The 20979-nt window shown below is 45.3% G+C and overlaps 1 protein-coding gene across 1 annotated transcript in view; it reads left to right on the top strand.

Moving 5' to 3' along the window:
* Window positions 1-20979, top strand: part of AASS (aminoadipate-semialdehyde synthase) — a 151909-nt gene that overhangs the window by 129134 nt on the left and 1796 nt on the right. Inside the window, exons 19-23 of the mRNA XM_075345058.1 lie at window positions 15178-15345; window positions 16661-16756; window positions 17306-17421; window positions 19481-19569; window positions 20197-20373. Coding sequence (XP_075201173.1) covers window positions 15178-15345; window positions 16661-16756; window positions 17306-17421; window positions 19481-19569; window positions 20197-20373 — 646 coding nt within the window. The remainder of the gene's footprint in view (window positions 1-15177; window positions 15346-16660; window positions 16757-17305; window positions 17422-19480; window positions 19570-20196; window positions 20374-20979) is intronic.

Below are 20979 nucleotides of genomic sequence, written 5' to 3'. Positions count from 1 at the left end.
AGGCCTTTCCCTGGTTACCCGATATTTACCTTCGTTACCAGCCTCCGCCCTTGCTGCCAGCGCCGGCTCCTGCTCTGTGCACATGTGGCTGCAGTACACATCGGGTAATTAACCCGATGTGTACCGTAGCAAGGAGAGCAAGGAGCCAGCGCTAAGCAGTGTGCGCGGCTCCCTGCTCTCTGCACTGTGACATGTAGCTGCAGTACACATCGGGTTAATTAACCCGATGTGTACTGTACCTAGGAGAGCAAGGAGCCAGCGCTAAGCGCGGCTCCCTGCTCTCTGCACATGTAGCACAGCGACGTTATGATCGCTGCTTCTGCTGTGTTTGACAGCTAAGCAGCGATCATAACAGCGACTTACAAGGTCGCTGTTACGTCACAGAAAATGGTGACGTAACAGCGACGTCGTTGTCGCTGTCGCTTAGTGTGAACCCAGCTTTAGGCAAGCAAAATAATAAATGTGGTATCACTGTAATTGTATTGACCTGAAGAATAAAGCTGTCTTATCACTTTTAGGACACTGTAAATGGTGTAAAAAAACAACAACATGAATTGCTGTTTTCTCTTGATTCTGCCTCACAAAAAGTGGAAAAAAAGCAATGAAATAATATTATATGGCCCAAAATCATACCAATAACAACTCTAACTCAACCCGCTAAAAGTAAACTCTCACGTGAAAGCTGCAGAAAAATAAAAAAAAGCTATAGCATTCAAAGTTCGATGATGTCAAAAACCTTTATTTTGTAAAAAACAAACAAACCCTTTTTTAGTGTGATAGTAGCCAAAGCTAAAAAAAACCCCTATAAACCTGGTATCGCTTTAATCAAACTGATCTGATAAAACTGCCCTATCACTTATGTCACGGGCGGGGAGGGGGGCACTGCGCTCACCACGCTCGGGTCCGGCGCTGCTGCTGCCTGCTGCTCGCTGCTCGGTGGCTCAAGCGGTGGGCCGGATCCGGGGACTCGAGCGGCGCTCCTCGCCCGTGAGTGAAAGGGGATAGTTTTTGGGGTTTGGGAAGTCGGTCCGTGACGCCACCCACGGTTTGTGGTGAGGTTGGGACACCACCGCTGCTCTGGACGGGGATCCCGGGAGCGATGACAGGGAGCAGCCGAGATGTTTTCTCTCCCCTCCATGGGTAGGGGGTTTTGGTGGTCCCGGGGCCCGGTGAGGTGACTGGAATGTGGATGGCAGGGCTTGGTGGGGTGCAGGGTCGCGGGGGCAGCGCGGTGCCAGACGGCACGTTGGTACTCACTCAGCTAATAATGTATACGGAGTCTCTGGTAAAACAAACGGCTGGATGGACGGGTCCCGCAGCCGGCTGCAGTGGTCACTCCCGGTAGGTTGGCGGTGGCTGCCTTTCCCTGCACCTGTAGTGTGTTTTCGGCCCCGATGGCTTCCAAGGGTAACCTGCTCCCCAGCTTAGATAGGCGCTGGAGGAGTTCCTTTTGCCCGCAGGCTCAGGCCCTGGGAATTGTAGCCTTGGCGGTGACTGTATTTCCCTTCACGGTTTGGACGGTTGCCTTCAATCGGGTCTTTCTTCAGCGCTCTATTGGGAGACCCAGACGATTGGGGTATAGCTACTGCCCTCCGGAGGCCACACAAAGCACTACACTAAAAAGTGCAAGGCCCCTCCCCTTCTGGCTATACCCCCCCGTGGTATCACGGGTACTCCAGTTTTCAAGCTTTGTGCGAAGGAGGTCAGACATTCCATGCATAGCTCCACAGATTTTAGTCAGCAGTAGCTGCTGACTATTTCGGATGGAAGAAAAGAGGGCCCATATAGGGCCCCCAGCATGCTCCCTTCTCACCCGTGGATGGTGTTGTAAGGTTGAGGTACCTATTGCTGGTACAGGGGCTGGAGCCCCACATGCTGTTTTCCTTCCACATCCCCTTGTAGGGCTCTGTGGAAGTGGGATCCTGCCGGCCTCAAAGCTCTGACGCCGGGCTCCATCCACAGACCCATAGCACCTGGTGGATGTCGAGCAGGAGTACCATCAGGGACAAGGCCCTGCATCATACAGGTACTCTGTGTCCCCGGCAGGCACAGACACACTCCGGGCTGGCTGGGTGTTGTAGTGCGCCGGGGACCGTAACGCTAGAGCTAGTGTTCCTACAGTTTAACTGGGGGACTTTTCTCTGTGTTGTGGGAACGCAGCGCCGACCCCCGCTGGACCGGCGGCGCTGCTGTGACTTTTAGTTCGCCGGGGACACGCCGACCGCGCTTTTACGGCGGTGGCGTTTATAAATCTAGTCCCCGGCTTTTGCGGCCTAGGACGCCGGCAGCTCCGATTCGTTCCCGCCCCCACCCTGTCAATCAGGGTAGGGGAGAGACGCTGTTTCACGGCAGCGACGAGGGCTGGAGCCTGATTTACATGCTCCAGCCCTCTCACTAGGCACAGAGGGAAGCAGGCTTCCCGCTCTTAGTCAGGAACGCCCAGGGCCCGCCCCCCCTCCTCTCTCAGGACGCCGGCAGCCATTACATGCATGTCTGGCTGGAGGAAGGACGCAAGGCTCTGGGAGACCTGGACTAGGGGGCTTTGGAGATCACACACCCGCTCTTAAGCGGGGGGTAAGCGGCTTTCAGCTGGCCCCTCTAGTGCCTCAGTGTATATTAGTGTACTGTGTCACTGGACATATATATATTTCCTTATTGCTTGCACTGTGAGGTCGCTTCCTGGCTGTATACCCAGATCGCTCTGAGGAGGCAGCAACATGTCATCCGCAAAACGCAAGGCTGCCAAGGCTAGGGCTGTGTACACTGCGTGTGCTGCATGTGGGGCTGCTCTACCAGCAGGCTCCAAGGACCCCCATTGTGTGCAATGCTCAGATCCGGTGCTGCTTCGCCAGCCGGAGTCAGGAGAGATAGTGACCCAGGCTGAGACGCCTGTAAGTCCTGCCCCGGTGTCAGGGACAGACTTTGCAGTTTTTGCTGATAATATGTCTGTGACTATGGCAAAAATCCTTGAAACTTTGCAATCCATGCCTGGGGCTCAGTCTATGGACACGGCGAGGTCTCTGTCCTCTAATCCCCCTCAGTTGGATTTAATCCAGACTGCAAGGGGGTCCCCGGCTTCACAGGCTGAGTATTATGACTCAGATGATAGTCCTAGCCACCCTAAGCGAGCTCGCTGGGAAAGACCCTCAACGTCATCACACTGCTCAGGGTCTCAGCGCAATCAGTCGCTCTGTGATGCGTCTGATGAGAGTGATCAGGAGTCTTATCCTGGAACCCCTCTCAATCTGGATACCCCGGATGGGGACGCCATGGTAAACGATCTTATCTCAGCCATCAATAGACTGTTAGATATTTCTCCCCCAGCTCCTTCAGCAGAGGAGGCAGCTGCAGAGCAGGAGAAGTTTCGTTTTCTCTATCCCAAGCGTAAATTAAGTGCTTTCTTGGATCACTCTGACTTCAGAGAGTCAATCCAGAAACACGACGCTCATCCAGAAAGGCGTTTCTCTAAACGTTCTAAGGATACACGTTTTCCTTTCCCCCCTGATGTGGTCAAGCGCTGGACCCAGTGTCCAAAAGTTGACCCCCCGATTTCCAAACTTGCAGCTAGATCCATAGTTGCAGTGGAGGATGGCGCTTCACTTAAGGATGCCAATGACAGACAGATGGACCTCTGGTTAAAATCTGTCTATGAAGCTATCGGCGCGTCGTTTGCTCCAGCATTCGCAGCCGTATGGGCACTCCAAGCTATTTCAGCAGGGTTAGCAAAAGTGGATGCTATCTTACATCCAGCGGTGCCGCAAGTGGCGTCCCTTACCTCGCAGATGTCCGCGTTTGCGTCTTACGCTATCAATGCGGTCCTAGAATCTACCAGCCGCACCTCAATGGCGTCCGCCAATTCGGTAGTTTTGCGCAGAGCCTTGTGGTTAAAGGACTGGAAAGCAGATGCTGGTTCCAAAAAATGTTTAACCAGCCTGCCTTTATCTAGAGATAGACTGTTTGGCGAGCCATTGGCTGACATCATTAAACAGTCCAAGGGTAAAGACTCTTCTTTGCCCCAGCCCAGACCAAGCAAACCTCAGCAGAAAAAATGGCAGCAGAGGTTTCAGTCCTTTCGAGGTTCGGGCAAGACACAATTCTCCTCGTCCAAAGGGACTCAGAGGACGCAAAGAAGCTCAGATTCCTGGCGGGCTCACGCGCGCCCCAAGAAAGCAAATGGAGGAACCGCTTCCAAAGCGGCTACCTCATGACTTCCAGCTCCCCCCCTCCGCATCTCCGGTCGGGGGCAGGCTTTCCCGCTTTTCCGTCATTTGGATGTCACAGGTCAAAGACCGGTGGGTGACAGACATTTTGTCTCGCGGGTACAGAATCGAGTTCAGTTCTCGTCCTCCAGCTCGGTTCTTCAGAACCTCCCCACATCCAGACCGAGCAGATGCCCTGCTGCAGGCGGTGGACTCCCTAAGAGCGGAAGGAGTAGTGGTTCCTGTACCGCCTCAGGAACAAGGGAGAGGGTTTTACTCCAATCTCTTTGTGGTTCCAAAAAAGGACGGCTCGTTCCGTCCTGTTCTGGATCTAAAGCTGCTCAACAAACATGTGCACGCCAGGCGGTTCCGGATGGAAACCCTCCGCTCTGTCGTGGCCTCAATGTCTCAAGGAGACTTCCTTGCCTCAATAGACATCAAAGATGCTTATCTCCACGTGCCAATTGCTACAGAACATCAACGTTTTCTACGTTTTGTGATAGGAAACGAACATCTTCAGTTCGTAGCTCTGCCATTCGGTCTGGCGACAGCCCCACGGGTTTTCACCAAGGTCATGGCGGCAGTGGTAGCGGTCTTGCACTCTCAGGGACACTCGGTGATCCCTTACCTAGACGATCTACTTGTCAAGGCACCCTCTCAAGAGGCATGCCAACTCAGTCTACATGCTACACTGGAGACTCTACAGACGTTCGGATGGATCATCAACTTTCCAAAGTCGAATCTGTCTCCGACACAGTCACTAACGTATCTTGGCATGGAGTTCCATACTCGAGCAGCGAGAGTGAAGCTTCCGCTGAACAAGCAGCGGTCACTGCAGACAGGGGTGCAATCCCTCCTTCAGGGCCAGTCGCACCCCTTACGGCGCCTCATGCACTTCCTCGGGAAGATGGTGGCAGCCATGGAAGCAGTTCCCTTTGCGCAGTTTCATCTGCGTCCACTTCAATTGGACATTCTCCGCCAATGGGACGGGAAGTCAACGTCCCTGGACAGGAAAGTCTCTCTTTCCCAGACGGCCAAGGACTCTCTACAATGGTGGCTCCTTCCCACCTCATTGTCTCAAGGAAGATCCTTCCTGCCCCCATCCTGGGCAGTGGTCACGACAGATGCGAGTCTGTCAGGGTGGGGAGCAGTGTTTCTCCACCACAGGGCTCAGGGGACGTGGACTCCGCAGGAGTCCACCCTTCAGATCAATGTTCTGGAAATCAGAGCAGTGTATCTTGCCCTACTGGCCTTCCAGCAGTGGCTGGAAGGAAGGCAGATCCGAATTCAGTCGGACAACTCCACAGCGGTGGCATACATCAACCACCAAGGGGGGACACGCAGTCGGCAAGCCTTCCAGGAAGTCCGGCGGATTCTGATGTGGGTGGAAGCCACGGCCTCCACCATATCCGCAGTTCACATCCCCGGCGTAGAAAACTGGGAAGCAGACTTCCTCAGTCGCCAGGGCATGGACGCAGGGGAATGGTCCCTTCACCCGGACGTGTTTCAGGAAATCTGTCGCCGATGGGGAGTGCCGGACGTCGACCTAATGGCGTCCTGGCACAACAACAAGGTCCCGGCATTCATGGCGAGGTCGCGCGATCAAAGAGCTCTGGCGGCAGACGCATTGGTTCAAGATTGGTCGCAGTTCCGGCTCCCATACGTCTTTCCACCTCTGGCACTCTTGCCCAGAGTGTTACGCAAGATCAGATCCGATTGCAGCCGCGTCATACTCGTCGCCCCAGACTGGCCGAGGAGATCGTGGTATCCGGATCTGTGGCATCTCACGGTCGGTCGACCGTGGTCACTGCCAGACCGACCAGACTTACTGTCCCAAGGGCCGTTTTTCCATCAGAATTCTGCGGCCCTGAACCTGACTGTGTGGCCATTGAGTCCTGGATCCTAGCGTCTGCAGGATTATCTCAAGGAGTCGTAGCCACAATGAGACAAGCTAGGAAGTCAACGTCTGCTAAGATCTACCACAGAACGTGGAAGATTTTCTTATCTTGGTGCTCTGCACAGAGAGTATCCCCTTGGCCATTTGCATTGCCCACCTTTCTTTCCTTCCTGCAATCGGGGTTGGAAAAGGGCTTGTCGCTCAGCTCCATTAAAGGGCAAGTCTCGGCACTGTCAGTGTTTTTTCAGAAGCGTCTAGCACGTCTTCCTAAGGTGCGCACGTTCCTACAGGGGGTCTGTCATATTGTGCCCCCGTACAAGCGGCCGTTAGATCCATGGGATCTGAACAGAGTACTTGTTGCTCTGCAAAAGCCGCCCTTCGAGCCTCTAAAGGACGTTTCCTTTTCTCGCCTGTCACAGAAAGTGGCGTTTCTTGTCGCGATCACATCGCTTCGGCGAGTGTCTGAGCTGGCAGCTTTGTCATCCAAGGCTCCTTTCCTGGTGTTCCACCAGGACAAGGTAGTGCTGCGCCCCATTCCGGAGTTTCTCCCTAAGGTCGTATCCTCGTTTCATCTTAATCAGGATATATCCTTGCCTTCCTTTTACCCTCATCCGGTTCACCGGTATGAAAAGGACTTACGTTTGCTAGATCTGGTGAGAGCACTCAGAATCTACATTTCCCGAACGGCGCCCATGCGCCGTTCCGATGCTCTTTTTGTCCTTGTCGCTGGTTCGCGCAAGGGATTGCAGGCTTCTAAAGCCACCCTGGCTCGATGGATCAAAGAACCAATTCTAGAGGCCTACCGCTCTGCGGGGCTTCCGGTTCCTTCAGGGCTAAAAGCCCACTCAACCAGAGCCGTGGGTGCGTCCTGGGCACTACGACACCAGGCTTCGGCTCAACAGGTGTGCCAGGCAGCAACCTGGTCCAGTCTGCACACTTTCACCAAGCATTATCAGGTGCATACCTATGCTTCGGCGGATGCCAGCTTAGGTAGAAGAGTCCTGCAGGCGGCAGTGACATCCCCGTAGGGGAGGGCTGTTTTTTTGCAGCTCTAACATGAGGTATTTCTTTACCCACCCAGGGACAGCTTTTGGACGTCCCAATCGTCTGGGTCTCCCAATAGAGCGCTGAAGAAGAAGGGAATTTTGTTACTTACCGTAAATTCCTTTTCTTCTAGCTCTTATTGGGAGACCCAGCACCCGCCCTGTTGTCCTTCGGGATTTTTTTGTTGTTTGCGGGTACACATGTTGTTCATGTTGAACGGTTTTTTCGGTTCTCCGATGTTTCTCGGAGTTAATTTGTTTAAACCAGTTATTGGCTTCCTCCTTCTTGCTTTGGCACTAAAACTGGAGTACCCGTGATACCACGGGGGGGTATAGCCAGAAGGGGAGGGGCCTTGCACTTTTTAGTGTAGTGCTTTGTGTGGCCTCCGGAGGGCAGTAGCTATACCCCAATCGTCTGGGTCTCCCAATAAGAGCTAGAAGAAAAGGAATTTACGGTAAGTAACAAAATTCCCTTCTTGCTGCTGGGAAACCCCGGAGGTTCCCGTCGCTAACTAATTTGACCGGTTTAACGGCGACTCCAAGCCTGGTCGGGGTCCGTAGGCCCTCCCGAATGGTGCTGGCTTCTCTTCGCTCCCCGGTTCGGTACCGGCGGGCCACGCCCGACCCCCGGTCCTACGGTTCCGCATCAATCGGCCTCTCCTGCAGACGGCCACCACCGTCTGCCAACCTTGCTGTATGTGCCCGGGCCACGTACCCGGACACGGTCAGACTGCTCCTCACTTGCCACTTTCTCCTTCACTCCCCCTAACTACACTCCTTCCTTTTCCCGCCTCCAGGACTGTGAACTCCTCAGTGGGTGGGGCCAACCGCCTGGCTCCACCCCACCTGGTGTGGACATCAGCCCCTGGAGGGAGGCAACAAGGATTTGTGTGTGACTGATGTGCCTAACCGGGCTGTGGGGTGTGTTGTTGCAGTACCTGTGACGACCTGGCTTGTCCAGGGTGCCACATTTATACCACAGGGTGAACGGCTTAAAAACCAAATAAATAAAGCCAATACTTCAACTTTTGTTGATTTGTTTATTCTTCTTCCCTAAGACCAGTTTTATCTAGCACTTCACGCTAGGTGCTTACTCTGAAGATTATGTGTAAATCTCTGAAAAACATAATTTAGATAAATTTCCCAATAGAAAATTCACTGTAATGAGGCAGAGGGAGTCATTTTGAACTCCTGTATGGCCTATGGTCTGGTGTTGTCCATCTTTTTCCTCGGCATTTTAGGTGTGCACAAAAGTGGGGTCAACATTTTTTGTGCACCTTTTGAAAAAAAGAATCTAATCCCTCTTTAGTGAATGGATCCTGAATCACGAATGTCGGAGATGTAGATGGAAATCCTAATGGAAGTGCTCACCATAGAGGACAGGATAAATGTGAATTGATACAAAATATTCTGTACCCAAATTACCACCAATAGCAGTCTACTCAACTCACAAAAAAGTGAAAAACTTTGGTCCATCATCTATTAACGGAAATATAGTAATCTTCCACGTTACTGGCAGCACAAAGGCTCTGGAAGAGCAATATGGCTCCCCCTAGAAAAAAAAAATCCAGCAAAATCTGCACTTCCAAATTCAAATGCCTTCCTCCCTTCTCAGCACCACAATGTGCCTAAACCACAGTTATCGTCACATGTTTATGATTATTGTAGTGAAAAAGGTCAACTTAGGGGTACTTTGCACAATACGACATCGCAAGCCGATGCTGCGATGCCGAGTGCGATAGTCCCCGCCCCTGTCGCAGCAGCGATATGTGGTGATAGCTGGCGTAACGAAAATTATGGCTACGCCAGCTTCACATGCACTCACCTTGCCCTGCGACGTCGCTCTGGCCGGCGACCCGCCTCCTTATTAAGGGGGAGGGCCATGCGGCGTCATAGCGATGTCACACGGCAGGCGGCCAATAGAAGCGGAGGGGCGGAGATGTGCAGGACGTAAACATCCCGCCCACCTCCTTCCTTCCACATAGCTGACATGAGCCGCGGTGAAGGAGGGAGGAGATGTTGCTCGCTCCTGCGACTTCACACACAGCGATGTGTGCTGCCGCAGGAACGAGGAACAACATCGAACCGTCGCAGCAAGATAATTATGTTTTTCGCCGACGCTACACCGATGATACGATTACGACGCTTTTGCGCTCGTTAATCGTATCATCTAGACTTTACACACTATGATGTCGAGAGCGACGCAGGAAGTGCGTCACTTTCGACATGACCCAACCGACATCGCACCTGCGATGTCGTAGTGTGCAAAGTACCCCTTAGTGTATAGAGTGTGTGTCTCCAGAAGCACAAGTTGGGCACAATGTACTGACACTACAATGTACTGGGCACAACAAGGACTTATTTGCAATTTGTAATTCTGCAACATTCACTGCGTTTGTCTCAATTGGTGTTTTCCAAAGACAAAATCATCACTACACCCGTAGATGAATTGCCAGAGGGGTGAAATTTCCAAAATGTGGTCACTTGAGGGGTTTTCTGCTTTTCTGGCTCTTGGGTTCTCTGCAAATGGAGTCTGCAAGCTATTCTACTAAAATCTGTGCTCAAAAAGTCAAATGGTGCTCCTTCATTCCCAGGTCCTGCCATGTGACTAAACAGTACTGTATAATCACATGTGGGGTATTTCCACATTCCAGAAAATTTGTGTAACACATTATGGAAACTTTTTTTACCTATTTCCTATGTGAAATTGGAAGTCTGGGGCTAAAACAACATTTTAGTTGTAAAAATGCAATTATTTTTTTTTCACCGCCCAATAGTATAAAATTTTGTGACACACTTGTTGTGTCAATAAGCTCCCTGCACCCCTAGATGAATTCATTGAGAGGTGCAGTTTGTAAAATGGAGTCACTTATGAGGGATCTGCTTTCTTGGCATGTCAGGGGCTCTGTCATTGTGACATGGCACCCGAAAACCATTCCAACTAAATCTGCAATCCAATATCGTGCTCCTTTTCTTTTGAGCTTTGCAAGGTGCCTCAAAAGTACCGTAGTGTTCAACCACAAATGGGGTATTGGCGAACGCAGTACAAATTTTGAGCCAAATTGTATGGTTCATGTTCTCCTATTACCCTTTTTGAAAATTAAAAATTTGGAGTCAAATCAACAACTTAGTGGAAAAGTTGTAATTTTTTTAGATTACCAGTCCAATGTTATACAATTATGAGAATCACCTGAGTGTTAAAAAATTGCTTACTACACCCTTAGATTAATTCCTCTTGAGGTGTAGTTTCCAGAATGGGTTCACTTGTGGGGGGTTTCTGCTGTTTTGGCATTTCATGGGATCATCAAATGGGATATGGCGTTCACAATCTGTTCCAGCCAAAATACCGCTCTTTCCCTTCCGAACCCTGCTGTGTGCCAAAATCATAGTTTGTTTTCCATCACATATTCCTGTACTCAGGAGAAAGTGGACCATACAATTTGTTGTGCATGTGCAGTTTCTCCTGTTACCCTTGTGAAAATGGAAAAAATTAGGATTAAACAACATTTCTGGAGTAAAAAATGTATTTATTCATTCTCATGGCTCAAAGTTATAAAATTCTGTGATGCACCTGTGGGTTCAAGATACTACTACACAACCAGATAAATTCCTTGAGGGGTCTAGTTTCCAACATGGGGTCACTTTTGGGGGTTTCCACTGTTAAGCCGTGCCCCCAAACAGTATTTTTCCACCAAATATGGAGTAGCCCTTTAAGCCAGCTTTACACCTTACAATTAGGTATGTGATCTCGTATGCGATGTGACACGCCCAGGTCGCATATGCGATCTAATGAGATTGCACGTAGGTCGTTCATTTGCTGTCACACGTGCGTTAGTAGTCTATGTTAAATTGATCAATTTTGTGTGCGATCCTTTAGATCATGTGTTCCGTGACGTATGCATTGGGCACCTTTTTTTTTTTTTTTTTATTTATTGACTTGCCAAGCGTGTGTAATGTGTAGGGGATGCGTTTTTACTATGTCATCTGCCGTTCAGCTCTGCTACATGGCCGCTGACAGCAGACACAGGCAGCCATGTAGCAGCGGTGAATGGTAGTTGACAGCAGACACAGACAGAGCCGCACTGTCAGAATGAACTCGGGTGGATTGTTTGGACCTTAATATTGGACTCTCAGGTATACTACGGACTTGGTTACACATTACAATATTCACCCCGCCACTTTGCAATTATGGATTACCTTGTCAGGCAGCCATATAAGTATTTTAAGTGCGATCTATTTGTTTGAATATTACTCTCTTTAGAGCCTGTTTTAATGCTTGATATGCACTCAAACGTTGTCATATATAGATTTAACTGTGAATTTTCTCTACAGTCTACGTTATATTTATTGTAATTGATTGCTGTTTCACATTTTGAATTATTTCCTCAAACATTTTTGGACGTCCTCCATCATACCCATCCAGTAATGTTCTGTACATTCCAGCTTATTCACCAATGACATAATACATTGTTAGGACAGTGGCTTTTGACCTCCAAATTTTAGAAACTCACTTTGGCACCTCTTTAAGGACTCAGTTTTCCAATAAGTTTTCACTATGAAAACACACTCCTTCAAACTGTATGTGTACATCATTAATAAATGGAAAAGTAATTCGGAAGGTGTAAAATACAAGCACCACGAGCTGCAAGTCTATCTCGTAATGCAGGTGAACGGTAGGACAACAAGTTTGGAGAGACCACATGGCTCTGAGGTTCATTGCTTTCTCACTTGTCACTCATGAACCAAAGTATGTACAGTGTGAATTTCAGTACAGTCGACCGTCTCTTTTAGAAGTTACAGCAATTTTTTCAGGTAAAGTAGTGAATCGCCCTGTATATAACTGCTTATATACTCCTATGAAGCAGTTAGATTGGGAGACCCTTTGGTCTTACTGAGTGTGGGAGCGGTCCCTGTGAAAGCGGCATTGTTGGCAGCTTGAACCCTTGATCCCAATTGTTCCTAATCAAGTAGAGCTCATACCGTTTGCTGCTTTATATTGGATTCCCATATAGTGGAAATCAGAATGTTTACCCAGCCTTTATTCTGTATGTTTCTGTACTAGACATCTATACGACCTTAATGTACATGTTTCACACTTAAGGTCACAGGTTTCACATTTAAAGGCAGGATCACTGTTAGTATCTGGGTAAGTCAGGAAAATGCTGGGATCCAGAAAAAATGGAGGATGCATTGCCCTCTATCATATATTTATATCCCTTGAAGTCTCTCCTTATATAATACAAAGTAAGTGTAGTTATATCCTGCAAAGGAATTTTGAGGCCAGCACTTATCTGACATAAGTGATGGGCCCTTAACCCTAGAACGCGCAAGCAATTCAATCTACCATAGAAAACAAATGACCTAGCAGGCCTGCGAGGCCCCAGGTATGCGTTCTAGGGTTAAAGCACTTTTTGTTTATTTTGTAATGTTTTAATAACCTCAATGCGCCACAGGCCGCTATATGCAGTATGATATAATTTAATTTTTTTTCTGCATCGATGCCTCAATAATACTATTCACATAATTACCAGTATACACAGAGATGCAAATACTTTATACTTAGAAAAAAATTACATTACATTCATTCTATAATAAGGATAGAAATTATACACTACCTTTTGTGCATCACAAAAGGCTACCTAAAACACAGGTCTGCAAGGGTAGAATTGTTTGAAAAGTAAGAGGTGATTTTTATATACTTTCGATTACTGAACCCAGTAACAATATCGAAAAAATTCCATCACATATAGTTTTTTCACAAACACTGACTCTATAGGCTTCCAAAAGAATAGAATTCTAAAAGGAATTCCTTCAATACTTTTCTCAAGACAGTGCTCTAGGGAATTGCAGTGATGTTCCTGGACTGATTGGAAAAATGGAACATTAAGTACAATGTGAGCGAGTGAAGACTCTCTTTAGTGACTCATCCAAAGAAAGTCTGAAAGTATGCTTGTCCCTGTAGGGCATTCTGTACTCTTGAAGGAAAGCTATGAGAATTTAGACTTTTCTCAAGAAACGTAACTACAAGGATCAAGGGTGGTCAATATGTGCTGATCTGAAAGTTCTCTCTTTGCCCCTTGTGCAACAAGGAGTATTCATGAATTCCCTATGCTTTTTTGTGTGAATGGGACATCCAGGATAGGATTCATCACTGAAGCCAAAAATGTTGGGTAACAAGAACATCTTTGCAATCTGGACACAAGAACATCTTTGCAATCTGGACGCAAGAATATAGTTGTAAAAAGTTTATTTGATTCCACTAAAGTTCTTCTGCCACCACTCAACGTTAAGCTTTTACTGACCAAGGAGTTTGTGAAAGCTCTACCGAAAGAAGGAGAAACTTTCAAGTACCTGTGCACCAGGTTTCAGGGTCTGTCCAAAGCATAGCTGAAGAAAGGCATTTTTGTGGGTCCAGATTTTCGAAAACTCATGAAGGACAATGTATTCAAATCAAAAATTAAACGTTGTTGAGAAAAAGGCTTGGGAATTTTTTAAAGAAGTCGTGGAGAAATTTCTAGGTAACAACAAAGATCCACAATTTAAGTCCATCGTAGACAATGTGCTTAAACATTTCAAAGCCTTGGGTTGTCTCATGAATTTGAAGTGACATATTCTACATTCCCAGTTACTTTCCTGAAAAGCCTGGTGATGATAGTGAAGAGCAAGGAGAAAGATTTCATCAGGATATTAAGAAGATGGAACATCAATACCAAGGAAGGTGGAACGTGAACCTGATGGGGAACAACTGCAGGATGCTTCACAGAGAAGATCCGCAGGCTTTGTATAACAAAAGAGAAGCTTTGAAAAGAAAAGAAAAAGGTGCAAGAATTAATTTCCAATAAAGTTGCAGAATGAATGTTCTATAAATTTATATATATTCATGCACCCAAATGCAATTTATATATTTCATGCACCCAAATTTTAAATACCTGTACAATCTACAATTCTTGCAAAAAAAAAAACAAGACCTCATACAGCTTCTCAATGTAAACATAAGTAATGGCACAATTTGAAAATAAAATTATAAATATTGTGTACATTTTGGCTACAATAAAGATATTTCTTGTTCATCTTGCTTGTATGTAATTTTACGTGTTTTTTTGCAAAATCCATATGTGATGGTTAAAACTATAAGTGCTGTTTTATTATTTTTTTAATCGGGGCCTGAGAAAACGTTAGAATCAGTTATTGGATTTGAAATTATTTTCATGCACCCAAATTTTAAATACCTGTATAGTCTACAATTCTTGCAAAAAAAAACAAACAAGACCTCATACAGCTGCTCAATGTAAATATAGGTAATGGCACAATTTGAAAATAAAAATTATAAATATATAATATTATGGCTGAACAATCACATAGATTTCCAATAATAAAAGGGTTAAAAGGGTTAACCCTCTGTGGTTCTTTACTCTTTGCTTTGGAGGGGCAGACAGCAGATTGTCCCATGTCACCAGGAAGCAGCAGAATCTCCCAGGAGTGCCTGTCAGTTAGCTGCTGAGTCCTCAACAAGTCCTCATGTCTTCCTCCCAGACATGCCTGGTTTCTCGTGTCAACTGGCAGGCAGCACTGTAGTGTGGCTTAAAGTTGTGCCTAAAGGGTTATTGACACCATCCTGTGCATTATTTTTTTTTACTAAAATGCATGTATTTAATGCTGTAATTTTTGTAATTGGGACTTGTAAAAAAATTCAATCAAATGCTTTCTACAGCTTACTTGTATTGCAGTACAGTGCAAGCTGCAGAATGCCATTCACAGCCAAATCTGTTACTATACTCCTCTCTTAATGCTGTTTTTAGCCAGTAGGCCAGTGTTACACATCTATGTTTTGGGGGTTGTACACAGGATGTGATGCACAGACTGGCCACAGCTCTTCTGATCCATATTTGGCAGCCTCATATGTGCCAAGTTGGATGAGGACACCATTGGAGAGTCTGTGTATTACATTATGGGTACTGACTAATAAGTACCCAAATAAATTAAAAAAGTAAATGTAAAAATGTGCCATCTCTATTAATTTGTTTTTCTGTCATCATAGGTTGTTAATATTGCTTCCGGTGGCGCACTGCTTGAGTCCGTCACAGACATGGACTGGTTTCCTGGCTTGAATTTAGAAGGCTTTTCTAACAGGGATAGTACAAAGTATGCTGAACCCTATGGGATTCAGTCAGCTCATACCTTAATGAGAGGAACTCTGAGGTACAAGGTAGGTTCTGACTGTTACAGGGCTTGAACACTAAATGTAACCTATTTACAGGTTAGGTAATAATTTGATGATCACTGGGGGTATGGAAAATGGAATAAAATTATGGCTTACATGGGACTTTTCAGATATTTTCTTTAAATTTTAATGAGGCTTGAACAAGTGGGTTTACCAGTCTCTGAAGACGTTCATACCACAAATTTGTAAAGTCGTACAGAAAAGCTTTGACAAACATCATTGATAACAACCTTGAACATAAGATCAAAATCAAGGCCGGCCATTTATGATCAGGCACATCTTCGTCTATTTCGTACTTGAGGTTTGAAGAGCGATAAAAATGTTTTTCATTTAAATATTCAAATATATATATTTTATCATGATAAGTGGGGCCTTCTATAATATATATTATAGTTACACTTTTTTTGTTTGTGGGGTTTTTTTTTTGCCCAATATCTGTGAGAAAATACAAATTAAATAAAAAAAAAAAAAAAAAAAAGAAATGTGTCGGATATATGATTTTTTTTTATGATTATTATTATTATTATTATTATTATTATTATTATATATTTTATCTATTTATTTCACACATTATCTCCACCACAAGGTTATAAAAGATCTTTTGGGGGGGAATTTCAACATTTATTGCCGATTTTTCCCAGCAAATTGGGTTGGCATAGGAGCACAAATTAGAGGCAAATTCAGCCCCGGCCTGCGTTGCTTAGCTCATGTGGGTTTACTAAGATCTAGCAGCTCTTGCTCTCCTGGCACCCAGCGATCACATAATACAGTGTACAGGAAGGCAGAGATGGTAACAAACTATCTCTGCTTCCTCAAAAACAACAAAGACTGAAAAAGGTGTCACTCTCCATCAATGGGCGGTCTGCAAGCAGTTAAATGAATATTCATGAACAACTATTATGATTTGCAAAAACAGGCCGGGTTGAAATATGCGGAATTATTGGTAATTAACTCCATAAAATAAAATAAGTTTGTTTTCTTCAAATAATGTGTTTTGTATTATGATTTCAGATGTTCTTTAACCTTTTCATCATCAAGGGCATTAGAGTAAAGGACTGGCACTAAAGTGAAGCACTGGAATTTTCCTAGTTTTGATTGCATTCTATAGTCAGGAACCTGATTATACTCTAGATATAATGTAGATATGTATAGCTTATTTACAGCAAAGATTTTTTAGAATAAAACATGACAAAAATTGTGATATCATTCATTCTAAAATAAAGTTTACTATTCTAACCAATTTACTAAATTTGAGGAGCGGTGAATTTCAGTTACAATCCATGCATTATTAATATTGCAGGGATTTGCTAAAGCGATGAGTGGGTTTGTGAAATTGGGATTAATAAACGCTGATCCCTGTCCACTGTTAGCTATGGATGCACCAGCAATAACATGGGTGAGTTAAGCCTTGGGATTTGTTTTATCTTGAAAAACTATGAAATAATATGAAAGCGGATGACGTTTTATTTGTCTTTATAATTAGAAAAAATGGTGTGTGTGTGTGTGTGTGTGTGTGTGTTTGTGTGTGTGTGTGATCACGGGTATGTGATTTACATACATGCGGTCAATTGTCGACTAGACATGCACAGCCTCACTCAATACAAAGGAATTGAGTGAGGCCGGACACATCTAGTCGGAATGTGGCCGGAAGTTTGCAAATCACCTGCTCTTGGGGAAAAGATCAGAAAATCCTCACTGTTGCCATGTTGTGAGGATTTACAAGTCTGCAGTCGCACAGAGTGACTGCAGACTTGTAACCCATGGCTGTATATTTGGATTTAGAATGGGATGTCATAGTAGCTTTTGTAGGTGTAGTGTTTAGATGTCTCAATACTTTTATCCGTATTGTGTAGACAGATAACTAAATAAATTTGCACATTAGGCACTGAATGCTTCTGGTCTACATTCCCAAAGTTAACATTTTTTTATCCATACCAATATATAGAAGGAGCTTCTGTGTCATCTACTGAAGGTTCCAGCCACAACCAGTGTGGACCATGTGAAAGAAGCTGTGTATAATAAAGTAGGAAGAAATGACAGCAACATGGAGGTAGTCCAATGGTAAGAGCTATACTTTCTAGTTCTCAGCTGTTCACATTCTTTTCTACAGTCATGTTTCACTTTCAAGCTTAAAGCTTTGGAGTATATCTATTGTGGGCTAGTGGATAGCAGGTGGAACAACTTATTGTTATTTTGCATTTTTACTTTTAATGTTTTATATATGTGATTATTGTAAAAGATAACTGCAACATATGAAATAAATCCTGTCTATTCTGTATTTCTACTTTTGTCTTAAAGAGGTAATCCACTTTTGTGGACAATTTGTTTTCTAAAGGCCACTTTATACGCTGCGACATCGCTAGCAATTGCTAGCGATGTCGCGTGCGATAGAACCCGCCCCCGTCGTTGTAACGATATGTGGTGATCGCTGCCGTAGCGAACATTATCGCTACGGCAGCGTCACACGCACATACCTGTTCAGCGACGTCGCTGTGACTGCCGAACAATCCCTCCCTCAAGGGGGAAGTGCGTTCGGCGTCACAGCGGCGTCACTAAGCGGCCGGCCAATAGAAGCGGAGGGGCGGAGATGAGCAAGACGTAACATCCCGCCCACCTCTTTCCTTCCTCATTGCCGGCGGCCGCAGGTAAGGTGAGGTTCCTCGTTCCTGCGGTGTCACACATAGTGATATGTGCTGCCGCAGGAACGACGAACAACATTGCACCTGCAGCAGCGATAATTGGGAATAGGGGGGCATGTCACCGATTATCGATTTTGAATGTTTTTGTGACGATTCAAAATCACTAATAGGTGTCACACGCAACGACATCGCTAACGTGGCCGGATGTGCGTCACAAATTCCGTGACCCCATGACATCGCTTTAGCGATGTCGTAGCTTGTAAAGCGGCCTTTAGTTAAAGAGGTTATCCACTACTGTAAAATTGATGGCTTATCCTTAGGATAGGTTATCTATGTCTGATTATCTTGAACCCGATACTCGGCACCCCAACCGATCAGCCACTCTCAACGACGACGACGCAGGCGGCAGCCTGTAGCCGGAAATGCTCAGTTCTGGATCTGCTCCCTGTTCTGATAGTGGCGCTGCCGGGTACTGCACATCCACCTTCTATTGATTTGAATAGACGGATGCGCAGGTACCACAGCCGCAGCCCAGCCACTATCAGAAGACTGAGCAGCTCTGGAAGTGAGGATTTATGCCCACAGGCTCCCGTCGTCAGTACCAAAAACAGCTGATCAGCCGGGGTGCTGGGTGACGGACCCCGGCTGATCAGACATTTATGACCTATCCTAAGGCTCGGCCATCAATGTTAAAGTATTGGACAACCTCTTAAAATGTAATAAGAATTTTTACAATTGGGTTTCAGTTATATATTTGCAGTGTTTGCCTGCTGCAGTCTCTGTTTTACACTTTCTATTGCTGGGTACAAAATAAGTTAATGAGTTAATACAGCTGTCCATATTATCTTTATTTTCTGAGATGTGTTGGAGACATGATTTTGTGGCACTTATTATATAGGTATGACAGGTTCTCCTCCACCTCTTGTTAGTGCAGCTTTCCTCACAGACTGCACTGCTGTCCATATAATGGCTGCTGATGAAGGAGTATGTGACCAGATCTGTCCAATTGAAAACTTCACTTGAGAAAACTGCTTTTCTATTGGAGGACACTGGACAGGTCTGGTCACATGCTCCTCCACCAGCAGTAAGTGCCACAAAAACCCCAATACATCAGTTAGAATAAAGATAATGTGGGCAACTCTTAACTCATTCTGCAGCCTGCAATAGACAGTGATACACAAGCTTTTAGAAGGCATACAGTGCAGCCAAATTGCAAATATTACTTTTATCTGCAATTGATTTGCAATTAAGTAAGAAAAAAATATTGTCTACAAAGATGGACAACCCTTTAACATTCTTAGAGTATTCCTAAAGCAAACGTTTACAAAATATAACCTGTCGTGGCCAACTGCAGTAGTGCCAATCATACTCACTTGATAGGCTGTCACCATAAAGCACTTGGTTTAAACCTTAAACGTTATAATGACAGACTTTTTGTATTTGACATTTCTGTATTTGTATCATTGTGTTTGTTTGAACAGGTTTGGATTACTAAGTGATGAACCAGTTCCTGTAGCTGACTCGATTGTTGGTGCCCTAGCTAAACATTTAGAGATGATGCTTTCCTTTGGTATGACTGACTTTACTTCATACTTTGAACTTTACCAACTAAAGGTTTTGTGGCAAGTTTAGAAGTTATCCCCTATCTAAGGATATAGAATAAATTCCCGATCGCTGGGGGTCCGACCACTGAAACCCCCTCTGATCCTGAGAACAGGGAGCTCCATTTGAAATGAGCATGCTCAACACTGCTCTATTCATACTGAGCTCTTCAGAGCCCCTTTTCTCAGAATCAAGGGGGGTTCCAGCAGTTGGACCACCACTAATCAGAAAGTTATTCTTTATCCTATTTATAAAGCATAACTTCCAAACTTGGCACAACCCCTTTCATGAAATGTTTTATGCCATCCATGACTAGTGAACAAAGCAATGGCTCCTCAGTATCTGGCTGAATGTTCTTACCCTTTTTAAACCAGTCACTTTTGCCTTTAATAAGCTGTTGTTATAGTATTTTAGTGAGACACAATCCTGTGAAGGATGATAGACACTCCGGCATTGGATAGACATTATTTATCTGTACTAATAAAGAACGATTCAATATATCACTTTTGCTGAATTCCTGTTGTTGCCAACTCAACATCTGGTCTCTATAAGCTGCTATTCAGTCCAGTTATCTCTACTATTTTTATCTTCTCAGGTCCCGGAGAGCGCGATATGATTGTCATGCGAAATGATGTTGGCATCAGGCATCCGTCTGGGCATCTGGAGTCCAAAAACATTAGCTTGGTTGTGTATGGTGAGGTGAACGGCTACTCTGCTATGGCCAAAACTGTGGGATACCCAACGGCTATTGCTGCAAAAATGGTTTTGGATGGTAAGTAGTACACTGTGTATACAAAATTAAAAAGACAAAGGGGTACATCTTGGCCCAACACTCAGTAACGACTATGTTCTTCTGTTATACGCCGGCATAATTTCTATCATAAATGTAACTAGATCTCCTGCACTGCTAAGAGCACTTCATGCTCTATATGCCTAGCTTATATACAGCAGTTGTCAATCTTCCAGGATATGGCGGCAGCCTTTGTGTAGGTGATGAAGTGCAGGCAACAATCACTCAGATGTCTTAGTTCTTCTTAAGCAACACTTAACTGACTAACAGCTTTACCTTTCTTTGTTTCGTCTGATATTTTCTTCCGTTCTTTCTCTAACCTCATGCTCTCATCCAGTTGTGAAAACATTCTTATCACTTGTTTATCTGTTATCCCATATTGCCTGACCCCCAACTCTACTCTCCGAACCCTGTCCTATCTCCAATGTTTGAGCATTTGTATTGCCATTTCAAGCACTGTAAAAAAAAAAAAATGTTGTCTGGGTATAACACTGTATGAGCATCATGTCAGCCATATCGTATAATGAAATCATCCACTGCGGTACTCGTAGCTGCTTGTACGTATACATCCATAACATAAACTAATTC

Source organism: Anomaloglossus baeobatrachus, chromosome 4 (assembly GCF_048569485.1).
Source record: "Anomaloglossus baeobatrachus isolate aAnoBae1 chromosome 4, aAnoBae1.hap1, whole genome shotgun sequence".
In the NCBI taxonomy this organism is placed as follows: Eukaryota; Metazoa; Chordata; class Amphibia; order Anura; family Aromobatidae; genus Anomaloglossus; species Anomaloglossus baeobatrachus.
This window is presented reverse-complemented; position numbering and strand designations above follow the sequence as displayed.